This window comes from Phaseolus vulgaris, chromosome 7, assembly GCF_000499845.2.
Source record: "Phaseolus vulgaris cultivar G19833 chromosome 7, P. vulgaris v2.0, whole genome shotgun sequence".
Lineage (NCBI taxonomy): Eukaryota > Viridiplantae > Streptophyta > Magnoliopsida > Fabales > Fabaceae > Phaseolus > Phaseolus vulgaris.
The window spans coordinates 31210675-31227388 of record NC_023753.2 but is presented as its reverse complement, the minus strand read 5'-3'; the positions used below and the strand labels follow the sequence as shown (position 1 = coordinate 31227388).

The window sequence follows — 16714 nt, the reverse complement described above, 5'->3', positions numbered from 1 at the left end:
AATAAATAAATAAACTTCTTTATAAGATAAAATTAACTTATATATATATACTAATTTTGTAGAAATTTTATTATATAAATTTTTTATAAAATATTTTTGTTAAATGTTTATAAAAACTTTCCAAAGTTGTAAAAGTAAGTTGGAGTACACTGCGAAGTTATATCTTGAAATAGCAATGAAGATGTGGGGGAAATTGTACACACGTTGTGAAAATAACAAGTATGGATGGAGAAATATATAGCTGAGGTTTAGCTTTCAAATCGTTGTCCCTACTGTAGGTACAAACAAAAATATAGAGCTTCTAGGGTGTGGAGATTTGAGCTTGGCCTCACCTACCTAATAATGCAACACCACTACATAATACAAACAAATTATTTTATATTATTTGATTAGCCATCTTCTTAATGTTTCTTTTACTTAATAATCATTACATTACATTCGTGTCATTAAAATATTTATTTTTTATTCAGTAATTTGAGCCTTCATTTGTTTCCAGCACTGAATTTGAGAGAGGAGAAAAAAATACGAAAATGAAAGTAAAAAAAAAAAATAGTGAAAATATAAAGATGTGGATTAAGAAAAGAAAATGAAGAGAAAAATTATGAGTGATTTGATTAATGTTATAAATATACTAAAATAAATATAAAATAAAATTAATTTTTCAAATAATTAATTATTATTTGATTAAATTAGAGATAATTTTATAAATTAAAAAAATTATTGATATTTAAAATAAATTTTATTATTAATAAAAATTTATAAGATAGTTTCTAAATTAATATCTAATTATTAACTACCAAGATTTCTATTTAGAAACTAATTTATAAATTTTTATTAATAATATAAATCACTTTAGATAATGGTTCAATCAATAATAGAAGCGATTTCAACTTGAAGCATTCAAAGTGGCTGGAAATGTAAGGATTCTTAGCTATTGTGTTATGTGTCTATCCTTCTCATACATTTCTTATTATATGCTAAAATCCTCTCCTTTTTTCACCATGTATGTTGGAGATCACATATCGACCCGAGATTATGACATTTTAAAATATATAAGTAGGTGCAAATCTCACCTTATAATATAATTTTATGAGGTTGAATTATGCTTAAAGTCTACCTCTTAATATGATATCAAAGTCATTTCGAGACTATCCTAGTGATTGTTTGTTGGACTTATCAAATCACCCGCTATTGGGCTCTTATCGGAGTTAAGTTAGGCTGAAAATTCAATTATTAATATGGTATTGAAGTCATTTAAAGTCTATCCTAGTGATAGTTTGTTGAGCTTATCTAACCCACTATCGGACTATCCATAAATATATAGTTTCACGCACGAGTTATCACTCTTAACGTGAGAGAGGCGTTGGAGATCCCACATCGACTAAATCATTATTAAACACTATATCACATTGGATTTGTCCATGGTAGCCCATAACACCACATATACACATAATTTGTTAGTTTCTAGTAACTAATTTAGTCATTATAATAATTAATTATTTTTATCTTTAAATTTAATTGTTATTTAATGATTTTTTGTAATAATAAAAAATAAATTTTTAATTCATGAATTTTTAAAATTATTATTTTGCTCTTCTATTTAAAATGAATTTAGGATGAACAATGATAAGTTATTATATCTAGTAAGTGCATTTGGTTAAAACATTAGTCTGGTTAAAACATTCTCCTTACTACCATTCATCAACTCGGTTAGAAAAGAAATGCGAATTATCTGAGATTGTTTATATATACATGTAAAAATATAGAAAAAAAAATATTTTTATAAAATAAAATAAAAATAATTATGCAACATTTAAACAAGATTTTAAACTACATAATTTCAAATAATATATCAAAATTAGTATAAAACTTAAGCACCTCAACGGTAAAACAAAATAAACAGAAAAATATAATTAAATTATGATTTTAGAAAAACTAAAAACAACCAAAATAACATACATTTCCTGACTAAATTATATTTAATATTATAAATTAATTTTATTTAAATATTAAATATTAAATTATAAATTTATTATTATTTTATAAACATATTTTTATTATTAATATTATTTTAAAAATTTATTATTATTATTATTATTATTATTAATATTATTCTTAATTTTATTATTATTATTACTACTTTATAATTATGATTTTTAACATTAATATTATGAATATTTTATTATTTTATTATCATTATTTTTAAATATGATTAACTTTATAAATTTATTATTAATATCAATAATAATATGATAATTTTTATTTATTTATTATTATAATTATTTTTAATGCTTTTATTAATATTTAACTTATTAGTATTATTGTAATTGGATTATTATTCATTATTTTTTATATTTATTTTATTATTATTGCTTTTGATTATTATTTATTAACATTACCGTTAACATAATCGATATTAATTATATTATATTATATTATATTATATATATATATATATATATATATAATATAATCGATAATGAATTATATTATATGCCTAACGTAATTGATATTTGATTATTTTTTTATATAATTGATTGCATGATTCTTTGTCTAAATTTCGTAAATTATTTTCTTTTTACATGTTTTAGTGATCGGAATTTACATATTTAATTGTAAAAGAATTCCAGCAGACATGTTTCCTAATACAGTATCATGAAAGCATTTCTATAAAAGCATCTTTGTCTACATCTGGGAATTTCTGCATGCACAGAGGAATCTCTATTATGTATAGTGTAACAAAACAAGGATAATTTTCTTTTTTTCCAACTTCTTCAGCTCATCTTTTGCGTTTTTTCTCTCACAAGCGCCAGCCACTGTTATAGCCATTGTTGTGTTTTTTTAATTTGTTGCCGATTAAAAAAAAGCCATTGTTGTGTGGCTTTTAGCGTTTCCAATTTGTTTTGTGGCTTTTAACCATTGTTGTACCCACGGCTGCTTAAGATATGCTTTCGAATTTTTTGAATGCTTGGCTTTTTACTTTGTAGCCTTTTTTACATGTTTTTTTTGGGCTATAGCAGGTTGTTTTAGCTGAGTTGACTTGTTAGGTGTTTGGGTGCTAAACACTTTCTTTTGTTAAATGTTTGATTTATTAGAAGGTTAGACAAATTTCATAACTTATCTAGTGTAACAAGATTGAAGCATTTTTAAAATATTTTATATTTTTTTTTAATAAAAAAAACTCAAGACATTCTAGAAGCATTTTTCATGTACATCCATATTAGTTAATAACAACACCCCCTCCATTATGTACAATATCATCATACATTCTGTTATTTTGTATTCTATAAAACTTTGTAATTTTTTTTTTCTAAATACACTTTACATTTTATCTTTGCCTTACCTCTTCCACCACAACCACTTCATCACATGTTGTCACTCCCCATATCTTTGTCACATTATTCATTTCAAACTTGATCATGATAATTACCTTATCTGGAAAGAGCAGGTGTTAGCTACCATTCATAATCTAAATCTTGCATTTTTCTTGGAATCACCCATTAGTTATGCATCAACGAACGCACCATCCTCTTCTCTCGTCGGTCATCAACAAACACTCAAGCGTGATAAATCGGTGTCGGCGTATCTTCTTGATTTCAAAAAGATTGTGGATACTCTTGCTACACTTTGTTGTGACCAGTCTCGTTCTTCATTTTCCAAATCGTCCCAACACTATTATCCTCTGCAATATCATTCCCATAATGTATTCTCGTCTTCTTCTAATTCTTTCACAAAAGCGAATTATATACAGATTATTACATACGAATTTGCAGTGGATGAGATTCGAAACCAGGTTCCTTCAGTGACCAAAGAAACTTTAACTCCTACCCAGACAAATTCTTTAGTATTATTATGATTTTTATTATACTTATTATTATTAATAATATGAATAATATTAATAATAATATTAGTAATATTAATAATATTAATAATATTAATAATAATATTAGTAATATTAATAATATTAATAATAATATTAGTAATATTAATAATAATATTAGTAATATTAATAATATTAGTAATATTAATAATATTAATAATAATATTAGTAATATTAATAATAATATTAGTAATATTAATAATATTAGTAATATTAATAATAATATTAGTAATAATATTAATAATATTAATATTAATAATAATATTAATAATAATATTAATAATATGAATAATAATATTAATAATAATATTAATAATATGAATAATATTATTAATATGAATATAATATTAATAATATTTGTATGTATACAAATTTTTGTCCGTACATAATATGTATGTAATCCATATGTAAAACTGTTTTACATGCGAATTTTGGATGTATGTAATTCAAATTTTTGTTGTAGTGACACAAGTTATGACTTTGTAACCATAGGTAATGGTTTTGGCGTGTCTATTAAACATATTGGCTTCGCTACTTACACCGATTCTTCTTCGACAAATCTGTTTTCTCCAAATCAACTTTTACATGTTTCTCACATTACATAAAATCTTTTAAGCGTTTTTCAATTTGGTCGTGATAATAATGTTTTTATTGAATTTCACTCAAACATGTGCTATGTCAAAAAGCAGGAAACGAAGGAAATATTACTTTAAAGAAGACTTAAAGATGGGCTTTATGTGTTTGATGATTTTGTTCCTCTCTCAAAATGTTCTGCTAATTCTTTCTCTGTTATTTCTTTGCCAAACACTTTTAAACTCGAGCACCATCGTTTTGGTCATGCTCATGCTAATATCATTCATAAAATATTGAACTATTGTAATGTTCCTCATAGCATTAATCACAATTTTTGTGCCTCCTGCGTGGTTGGCAAAATGCATCAACTTCCTTTTTCTACTTCTACTACTGTTTTCACTGCCCCTCTTCAACTTGTTTTTCTTGATATTTGGGTCCCGCCTGTGCCTATTTCTAATGGTTCTTTTTATTATCTTGCCTTTTTAGATGCATATTCTCTTTTATGTATGGTTCTATCTTCTTCATCATAAATCTCAAGCATATACCGTTTTTCAATATTTTCACAAATTTGTTGAAAAACAAACTGGTTTTCCTCTAAAATGTATACAAACTGATAATGGAAAAGAGTTTTTGTGCTTTAAACCTTATCTTACTACTCATGACATTAATCATCTTCTTGCATGTCCTCACACACATGAGTGAAACAACTCTATTGAACAAAAACACTGTCATCTCACTGATATGGGTCTTGCTACAACTTCTCTTTCAATGACGTTTTGGGGTGAAGCATTCACCACAACTGCCTCCATAATAAATGTTTTACGTTCTTTTACCCTCAACTATGACAACCCATATCATATGCTTTTTAACAAACAACCTAATTATAATTTCTTTAAATTTTTTTGTTGTGCATGTTATCCTTTGCTTAGACCATACAACACACATAAGCTTGATTTTCTTTCTTCACTATCCATGTTTATTGGTTATAGCCTTGGACATAAAGGTTACCTATGCTTATCACCAACTGGTAAAACTTACATTAGTCGTCATGTTTTTTTTATGAAACTGTTTTTCCTTTTCCCTCACATTTCACTACTATATATCCTTTGGCTAAAACTTATATGCTTTCTAATACTCCATCAACTCTTGCTTTAATACCACCTTCTACTCCCTTTTCTTCTTCTGATGTTCCTACTAATCTTACACCTACCATGTCTGTGTCTCTATATTCATCTTCTTGTGCAAATACACCATCTTCCTTTATCATTCAAAACATCCATCCAATGATTACTCGTGGGAAATCTAGTATATACAAACCTCAAACCTACACAACTTCTGCCTAATTGTTTTTTGTTCCCGCAACTGTTAACGATGCTCTTCAGCAACCTCACTGGTATGCTGCCATGCACGACGAATACAAAGCTCTCTATACAAACCAAACATGGTCTTTGACTCCTTTACCTCCTGGCCTTCAACCTATTGGTTGCAAATGGGTCTTTAAAAATAAATACAATCTTGAAGGCTCGTTACAAAGACACAAAGCGAGGCTGATTGCCAAAGGTTTTCATCAACTTGAAGGTTTGGATTACTTTGAAACCTTTAGTTTTGTCATCAAATCCATAAGGATACGCCTTATCCTCACCCTGACTTTATCATATAATTGACATATTAATCAAATTGACATTAATACTTTTCTTTATGGTGATTTGCAATAAAATGTTTTCATTCTTCACCCCCTGGTTTTGAATATGAAAATTCCAATCTTGTTTGTAAGCTACACAAAGCCATTTATGGCCTTAAGCAAACTCCCAGGTCATGGTTTCAGAAGTTCGGTGACTTCTCTGAAGAAGAAATAAGGGATGCAGTTTGGAATTGTGAAAGTTCAAAGAGTCCAGGTCCTGACGGATTTAACTTTGGTTTCTTAAAGTTCTGCTGGGATATTGTAAAGTTGGATGTGGTGTCAGCAGTGAAGGATTTTGCATCTAAAAGTCATTGGCCTAGAGGTTCAAATGCTTCATTCCTCTATCTCGTCCCGAAAGTAGAAAACCCCCAGCAACTCGACGAGTTCAGACCTATTTTGTTAGTTGGATGCTTGTATAAAATTATTTCAAAAGTGTTGTCTCTACGCTTGAAAAAGGTAATTAGTGAAGTTATTGATTTGAGACAGTCAGTTTTTCTTGAAGGTAGGGGTTTGCTGGATAGTGTGTTAGTAGCTAATGAGGTGCTGGAGGAATATAAAAGAAAGAGGAAGAGTTGTGTGTTTTTCAAAGTCGACTATGAGAAAGCGTATGACTCGGTTAGTTGGGAATTCATTTATTATATGCTTGATCGGTTGGGTTTCTGTGCTAAATGGATTCAGTGGATAAAATGTTGCTTAGAATCTGCTTCAGTTTCTGTGTTGGTGAATGGTAGTCCTACTAGGGAATTTACTCCTAGGAAGGGTCTTCACCAAGGTGATCCACTAGCTCCATTTCTCTTCCTCTTAGTTGCAGAAGGGTTGGCTGGTGTTTCTAGGATGGCAGAAGAGAAGAATTTGATAGTTTGGAGGTTGGAAGAGCTAAAGTAAAGGTGAATATGTTGCAATATGCTGATGATACTTTATTCTTCTGTGAAGCTAATACCAAAAGTATCTTCAATACTAAGGCGATTTTGCTTTGTTTTGAGCTTGCTTCTGGGCTTAAGTTGAATTTCTTAAAAAGCAAATTGGGCGGGTTGGGGATGGATTCGAGTTCGCTTCAACGTTTTGCGGTTATTCTCAATTGTAATGCGATGGTAACTCCATTTGTTTACTTGGGGCTATCGGTAGGAAGGTATCATAAGCGCAGTGCTTGTTGGAACGAGGTGTTAGAGAAAGTTCAGAATAAACTGTCTAGGTGGAAAGGCAGGTGTCTGTCAATGGCAGAGAGGATTTGTTTGATCAAGTTTGTTCTCTCTTCAATCCCGTTATTTTTTATGTCTTTATTTAAACTGCCTTCTGTGGTGGCAGACAAGTTACTTCAAATCCAAAGGAATTTCCTTTGGGGGTGAGGCTCTGATGGAAGGAAGATCGCTTGGGCTTCTTGGGATAAGGTGTGTGAGCCTTGGGATTTTGGAGGTCTTGGAATCATTGATCTTAGGAAATTTAACTTGGCTTTATTAGGAAAGTGGATTTGGAAACTGGGTACGAATAAAGGAGGTTTGTGGAAAGAGATTCTTGATTCTAAGTATGGTGGTTGGAGAAGTTTGAGAGAAGGCGGTAAGTCTAGAAGGGGCTCTCTCTGGTGGAAAGATTTGAAGGAGGTGTGGGATTCAGAGGGTTGGGGTAGAAGTTTTGAAGATGGGTTTCAGTGGAAAGTGGGAGATGGTAAGGAGATTCTTTCTGGGAGGACAGTTGGTTTGAGCTGTGGTACTTTGAAGGGAGTTTTTCCGAGACTTTTCTCTCTAAGCTCGGCTAAAAACGCAAAAATGGCTGAGCTTGGGTATTGGTATAATGGTGAATGGGTGTGGAATTTAGTCTGGCCTAGATCCTTTTTCGACTGGGAGAAGTCTTTGGTGGAACAACTGTTTCAGAGTCTGCAAGAGGTGAAGTTGGTTTTTGGGGCAACGAACAGTTGGGTCTGGAAGATTGGGGAGAGTCAAACTTTCTCAGTCAACTCTGCCTATGTTCAGGTAAGGTGGGTTAGAGGAGGGGAGTATTCTCCTGTGTATAGTAAGTTGTGGAGCTGCAAAGCCTTGCCATCTGCTTTGTTCACTGCTTGGAGGGTGTTGGAGAATAGGATTGCCTCTTGATATGATTCCAATAGCATAACATGAATGATTCTTGACATTCTTAGGAATCATCTTGAGTTGGATATGAGATAGGCACTTTATGATAGAATTGGATCAAGGTTCTATGTTCAAGAACTCACCAAGACTAGTACCAAAACCCAAACTCATATGGAAGTTCCATGTATTGTCAAATTGAACCGATCAAATTGAATGAAAAGGAAAAAGCACCAAACAAAATGCATAAGAACAAAAATGCACCGAACAATTAAGCTGGAAATGAAGGAGAATCAAAGATGAACAACATAAAGTAAATGACCGAAGCAAAAAGCAATAGAAGCTAGAAAACTGAACTGAAAAAAAAAAACAAAGGAAACAAGCTAAGAAGACATGAACATAAAAAGAGAAGGAAGGAAGGAGAAGAGAAAGCTCATGAAGATGGAGGATTGGTTGGATGATCATGCCACTTAGAGGATGGAGACTCCAAGATGAGTGTGTTATGCCGCCACTTAATGTAACCAAAGAACTCTCAAGATAAGACAAAGTGCGAAAGACACAAAGCTCTCCAATTCTCTCTCAAATTGAGTAGAGTTTCACTAATACAAATTTCCAATCTGCATTATGAAGGACCTAAGCCCTCCTTTTATAGGAGCAAGAGCTGGTCATTTACATAGCTTATTCCCTAAGCTACCCAAAATGCTCTTAAGCTTACGCCCCCCTTACTAAGCTCACTCCCCAAGCTTCTAGAATTTTCTAAACTAAAGCCTAGAGATGTTTTTACAAAAGAGGTGTCTAATGTTTCCCACTCTAAGCATCTTTCTAAACACTATTCTATATTATTTACAATTTAAAAGAAACTATAAAGAGAGATATTTAATTGAAGCCCATTCTTGAAAGCTTGTAGACTTCTTTGGCTTTAGGCTTGATCCTCCCTTTGTTTTATGTCTTCTTTTAATTTTGAGAAGACTAGAAGGAATAACTTCAAATGTGAGGGTGAATTCCCTCTTCCTTCATTAATAAAAGCCTCCTTTATTTGATTCTCATCACCTCTAGGGTTAACTTGGTAAGGCGCGGAGTGGCGGTAGAAAATCTCTTGTGTTGTTTGTGTGGGGAGGAGGAGGTGTCGTCTTGTCACTTGTTCTTTGTTTGCAGGTTTGCTTGGCGTGTCTGGTGTTTGTGCTTTAAGTGGCTTGGTGTGTCGTCTGTAATTCACAAGAACCTAAGTCAAATTTTTCACAATTCAGGATGAGTCAGGCTTCTGTTTCGGTTAACGAAGTTTGGGGTACAATTTGGGTTGGCATTGTGAGCGAAATCTGGAAACATAGGAACTCGATCATCTTCAATAGAGGTGCGGCAGATGTGTCTGAAGTGTTCGCTTCGGTGCAAGTAAAGGTATGGTCTTGGATTTATGCAAAGTCTCGTTCTGCTTATTTCCCTTATTCTAGTTGGGTTTTAAATCCTCTGGCTTGTATGAGATTGATTCATTAATATTGGTTAGTGTTGGTGTGGTTATCCCTTTGCTAATTTGGTAGGCGTTCTAATAGGAGATTGGTGTCATGTATTTCTGTATAAGGGTTGGACCACCCTTGAATTGGTCCCTATTTTTTTTTATTACTGATAAAAAAAATGATTTCAAAAGTTAAGTACTTATATTTCCTCTCTTGGTTTTTCATCTACTAAATATGATTCTTTGTTATTCATTAAGTCTCACAATCACGTTACCTTGTTTGTTCTCGTAATCATCTAAAGTAGTTTCTATTATTAATAAAATTTATAAAGTAGTTTCTAAATTGGTATAATCATTAACTACCAAGATTTTAGCTACTAACTATTTTAGATTCTAAGTTAATTTAGAATCTAAAATATTAGTAGCTAAAAGTTTGATAACTAATTTAAATACCAATAATTTTTTAGTTTTTAAAATAGTATTTAAGTTAATTAATATAGTGACTAATTATTTTTCTATCTAAATTAAATATTTTTTATTTTTTTTTAGTGTATTCATCCTTCTTCATATGAATACTTCTTTTACTCTTTTCTTATCTTTAAAAAAATCTTTAACATATCCTATTCTATAAATATATAATTGAAAAAGAATCGCAAAAATATTTAGATAAATGATATTATTTTACAATAATTATAATACAAAAGATTCATAATAATTTGTGTAACCTTTATTGATTTATTTTTATTATCTGGCATAATATAACAATAATACAATTATTATTATTATTATTGATGCATGAATTTATAATATATTGCGTCAGAAGGGTCAATAATGTAGACAGGGAAAGGAAATTGGTAGCTATCAGATTGATAACTGGAAACCGTGGCCCTAAAGTTTGGAATTATAAACATGAGACAGAGCTGAAATGGACATGTCATGCAATTTAGGTCTAGCAGGATACATAATACAATGATACTATTCATGCACATTATTCAGAACATATCATAAGAAGCATCCATGGTTTTGAACTCTTTGGAGAGTATAATTAACACATGAAAATGCAATCATTATTTATGTGAGAATTGATTTAGGTTACCTATCAGTTGGAACAAGCAATATGTGGCTGTCCACATTCACGACACACAAACCCTAATTTGTCATCAGTTATAATCAATCACTCAATCACAGCTTCTCAAATTATTGTCTCAACTTCCCATTTCCATTATTGTTTTGCAAATTAGAAGCTTAATTTCAAACTCAATCCTCAATCATTAGCATCACTGGATAATTATGATCTAGTGCTTTTCTAAAATACGTGTATGTTCGTTAACATCTAATAAAATTCCCACAATATGTGATCTCCATCGTGTGCTCGTTTATACAGATATGTCCTACATGCATCATGAAAAGCTATCATTATGTGTATTTCTATATTTATTTATTCATCAGAAAAAAAAAATAGATCTAATACGATTATATATGCATTTTATTTTTCTTTAACCATAAAAAATCATGTAGAATATATTAAATTACGTATTTTTTTTCTTAAATTGCACTAAAAAATTATAAAATAAAATTAAAAATAATAAAAATAATTTATAAAATAGTAATAATATTAATATTATAATTTGATTTTTAATTAAAATATATTTATAATAATAAGAATAATTTGATCATTTTATAATTTATTTTAAATTTATTATATTAATTAAATCACTCACATGCTTCTTCTTTTTTATAATAATTAATCCAAATTATTTCGTTACTTACTTTTCAATAAAAAGATGCCTTCATACATCATTTTTAAATAACAATATCATATGTTCATTGATTACTTTATTTGTTAAGATGTCATTTTTTTAATCAAAGAAACAAACATGGAAAATTTAAAATTCTATTTCAAATTTATGCCGGCTATTTTTTTTTATCAGAAAAAATAATTAATAAAATAAAATATAAGAGAAAATAGGTTATTTGTGCGAGGTGTATAACAACTTTATATGATCATTCTATTACAAATCATTAGATATGCTTATTATTAACCTATATATAACCATTTTCTTAAAAGTTATATCAATATTTTTTTTATTAGTCGATAATAATGTATGTTACATTGATTTTAGGAAACTACAAACAAATTATTAAATAATAATCAAATTTACAGATAAAAAATAATTAGTTACTATATTAACTAAATTATATATTATTTTAGAGACTAGAAATATATTTATATTTAAAGTGATTTCTATTATTAATGAAAAAATTTAAGATGATTTCTAAATTTATTACAAGAAAATAATGAAATAGAAACCAATTTTAGAGACAAAAAATAATTAGTTGTTATAGTGACTAAATTAGAGACCATTTTAGAGACTAAAAAAAAATTGGTTTCTAAATTAGTTTTTATTATTCTTAAATGATTTTAAATTGATATTTAATTAGCAACCAAGGTTTTTGCTACCAAATTTAGAATATAAATAATTGGTAGTTAAAACGCTAATTCGACCAATTTAGAAATCATTTGATAATAATTTTAGTTACTTTATCAACTAATTATTTTTGGTCTCTAAAATTAATTTCTATTTCATGTTTTTCTTGTAGTGATTGATATCTAAATTAGTTACTAAGATTTTAACCACTAATATATTAGTAGTTAAAACATTAGTAACTAATGGTTAGATATTAATTTATAAATTTTTATTAATAATTAAAACTATTTTAGATACTAATAATTGTTTTAGTCTGGTTTCTAATTTATAGTAACTAACTATGTTTGTCATTAAAATTAGTTGCAATCTGATGATTTTCTGGTAGAGGTAGTTATTAAACTAAATTTAAATATTAAAGTTTGAATTTTATAAGTGGTAAAATGATTTTTCACATTGAGTATAGTTTTTACTTTTCAAATTAGTTTTAGAGGAAAGATTTTTTCATCAACAATAAAAATTAATAAATATGAAACATTTCAGGAATATTTCAATTTTCAGGGATATACGGTACAGAAAAATAAACCACCTAAAAAACTACATCAAAATCAGGAAAAAAAAAACATTCCAACCAAACCTTATATAGTTGTTAACACAACCAAACTTCCTAATCACTACTCAAAACCTTCATGCTTTCATAGATTAAGTTTCCTTTCTTATCCCATATAGCAATTACAATATAAAAGAGTTTCACATAATTAAACAATAACATACATCTATTGTTATTTTGTATATAGCAGGATGAAAATTTGTTTCCGCCCAATTGCTTCCACTTTCCAATCAAAAAGCTTCTTCCAGAACGAAAATCATTATGTCATCAAGCAGAAAATGTTTGCAAAAGACACAAAATATAGGCTTGAAAGTCTGATTCAATTACCACATACCATATACAGATCAAAAGAAATCATAAACCAAAGAATTGATGCACGTTAATAGAGAAAAACATCAATCTTAATATGAGAATATACCTTTCGAATGCCTATAAGCGATCAAATTCCAAAATTTTATCGGAATCAAAACAAAGATTTAAATATTGTTAAAAAAATTATTTTTGAAAATTATGTCATTTCTATCATTTCAAATAGTTCAGACAAAAGCAATCCATACAACTTTGCAAATTTGATTGCGTGAAATCAGCTGGTATGGAGAGTATTTTTTTTAACACTAATTTTGAAACTGATGTAAAAAGTCAACTTTTGTATTGTTCGTATAAAAAAAGAATGCACTTTCAACGAGAATTGTTTCTTTAAGTTTTAAATAATATAGATAATTTTCCTTTACATTAATTTAGACAATTAAATTTATTTTTTAAATTAGTTTTTACTTTAATTAGTATAAAAATACAATACAAATAATATTTAATTTAATTAATATAATAACTAATTTAAAAAAAAACTTGTTTCTCTTTAATGATTTTATTATAATAAAACTATAATATGAATTTTGAAAAAAATTATTTTTTTAAATTTTTTTATTTTTGATTTATAAGAATCTAAATTTTAATCACCCGAAATAACTTTGTTACGATTTTTCATGATTTATTATTTATTTTTTTGATTCTTTTAGTATAACGACAGTATCTTTTTTCGAAAGTGAATATTAGAATGACCCCGTCTCGTTTTCTCATCATAAACTTTCACTTAAAATTTATTTATTTACCTTTGAAAGAAAGTTTAAGCAAACATGAATGAATAACTCTAAGTTTACAAAAGTAGAAATGTAGAACAAAAAGAAACAAGATGATTCACACATGAAGGAGTTGATATATATTCCTATTAAATCAAACAAAACTAAAAAAAAACAAGGCATAGACAAATTTACAACATGTGGTCCATATGATATAATGAGAAAAGAGAAGTTTCATGAAGTGTTTGTTGTGTTTATCGAAACAAGTGATTCCTTGTGGATAGTCTTTGAACAATACTCACACGCACTTCAAACAATTACTCCCATATGCCACATACAAGATAGAGATAATAAGGTATGGCTAGAGCATGAAAACATTACAAGATAAGAAGAGAGGAAAGGAACATTGAATCGGTTTGGTTCTGATTTATTTTTCTTAAATAAGGTTTTTTTAATAAAATAAGTAATTTTTTGTTTTTCTATTAGTAAATCCTATCTATCTACTTAAGTGATTTATTTTTAAAATATTTATTTCAAGTTTAAATAAACTCACGTATTGCTATTAAGTTTTTGAACTGAAGCTGATAAAGAACGAAAACGAAAACAAGAGCTAAAGATTAAAAAAATATGAAAAAAGAGATACCAATGATAAGAAAATGTACATGTAATTCATAAGAGAAAGATAATAAAAAAATTAGAACAGTGTATTCTTTCTCCGTGTGTTTAAACCAAAAAACAATAAATTAAAAACTGGAAGAAAAAAAACACATGTACTGCACTAAGAAAGCATCGACGTTTTACATTAGTGATACGAAAATCAATTACTGATACTGTAAGAATATGATATTTTTTATATGTATTTTTGTGAGTAAGAATGAACGGATGAATTACATGTTGGAATATATTATTGGAGTTGTAAGTATTGTTTAGATAAATAATATATGTGGAAAAATATTAAAAATGTGTATAGAGTTCATATTTTATTTGATTAAAGTGTGGTCTAGATGTTAAATTTATAATTGTTTGTTTGGTTAATTTTTATGATTTTATATTGATTTATTTATTAATAATAAATAAATTAAAGTATTTAAGAAATATTTCGACATATATACAAAATAACTAAAACTAATATTCTCAAATGAACATAGAAACAAAATACAAACAATAAAGAAAAATCCAGAAAAGAAGATTAGTTAAATCTTGTAATCTACTTCCTAATAAGAAACATTTAAACCATACTCAAGATCCTGCAAAAAAAAACCCTAACCATGTTTGAATAATTCAGATCTGTTAACTAGCTTGTTGGCATATGCAACACCGATGGCAGCACTGCTTTGCACCTCTTCTGCTTCACCAAAAGCTGCTCCAAAAAATGCAGCACCACCTAGTACGCCATGTGGTTGATTGTCATTGATGTTAGTACTTCTGAAAAGTAGAAACCTTAACTGTGTTCTTTGTTGATGATCTCTTTACATGCCCTTATGTATCTCTTGATATATTATATTGATGATTTGGAATCAAATGAATTAATATTGATATTGATGATTTGGAATCAAATGAATTAATATTGATATAATTTGATTTGAAAAGAATTTAAGGAAAAATTAGTCTAGGGTCATGGTGTATCATTCAAGTGAGATAAGATGATTTGTGACTCAAATAATGGTTTTTAATGTTGTAATAGAGTATTATTATTCAAGTATTTACTTGATCGTTAAGGTGATAGATATTTTTTTTCCAAGCCATTGATTATAGTTTGAATGAGGAAGGAGTAAAATCAATCATTTCTCGATAGTTTAGTTATTCAAACATCCAAATGGACATTCTAGTGATACAGTGTACAAGCTCAAGCGCCATTAGGATGCTTAAGTAAGAGAGAGATTGATTAAAGTTTCTTTTCTCTTGAATAAATAACACTCAAGTATTACATTGGTCAATCACGCAACATTCTCCTACATATAAAAATAATGTTTATATATTAAATAAAATATTTTTTTAGAAGGTAGGTTATGTCATTGATTGAGAAATAGATGATTATCTAGCAATGGCAAATAAGGGTAGGAGAGTGAGAGGGGGAGTTTATGAAGTTCTGGAAGTGTAAGGTTGTACCTTCTGCACATGTTACGGCTTGGAGGGTGTTGGAAAATAAGTTGGCTACTAAGGCTAACTTGGAAAAACGTGGAATCACGGTGGTAAGTTCTCTGTATAGTCTTTGCGGGGTGGAGGAGGAATCTCACACTCATATGTTCTTTGAGTGTAGTTTTGCATGGCGTGTGTGGAACCTTTGTTGTGCTTGGTTAGGCGTGCAAACTGTGTTTCATAATGTTCCACTGCTAAATTTCTCTCAGTTTAGGTTGAGCAATGAGTCTGTTTCGGTAAATGAGGTTTGGGGAGTGATTTGGATCGCAGTTGTCAACGAAATCTGGAAACACAGAAATAGAGTAATATTTAGAAGGGGTGTAATAGATGTATTGGAAGTATTCGCTTTGGTGCAACTAAAGGCATGGGCTTGGGTTACTTCCAAGTCGCAGGATGCAATCTTTTCCTTCTCTGATTGGTGTATTGATCCTTTGGTCTGTATGGAGATGATGTTTTGATGTTTTGTTTGGGTATAAGAGTGAGGGTTGTAGGCGGTTCTTTCCGGATTTATTTAAGTATTTAGGAGTTGGCGGGGTGTGTGTTGTGAAAAAGGTTAAAGGTCGTGTGTTTTGTATAAGGGTTGGGTCACCCCTAAAGTGACTCACATTTATTCATTGTTTATTGTTGATAAAAAAAAGGGTAGGGGAGCATCAAACTCCTCAATCATGTTGTCAAATCCACCGTTCCATCGCTTACAGCAATATGTAATTAACATATGAATATGTACAACTATCTCAAAAAGATATCATTTTCATATGAATTTTAATATATACACCAAAAGTTTTCAAATGAAAGTTATATCATCCTTCAGTTGTTTAC

At 29.1% G+C, this 16714-nt stretch overlaps 1 protein-coding gene across 1 annotated transcript; it reads left to right on the top strand.

The window, feature by feature from the left end:
- Window positions 1-15837: 15837 nt before the first annotated feature.
- Window positions 15838-16353, top strand: LOC137829392 (uncharacterized). Its single transcript, XM_068636195.1, has one exon. It carries the CDS (start codon window positions 15838-15840, stop codon window positions 16351-16353), a length of 516 nt encoding a protein of 171 aa, XP_068492296.1.
- The last annotated feature ends 361 nt before the right edge of the window (window positions 16354-16714 follow it).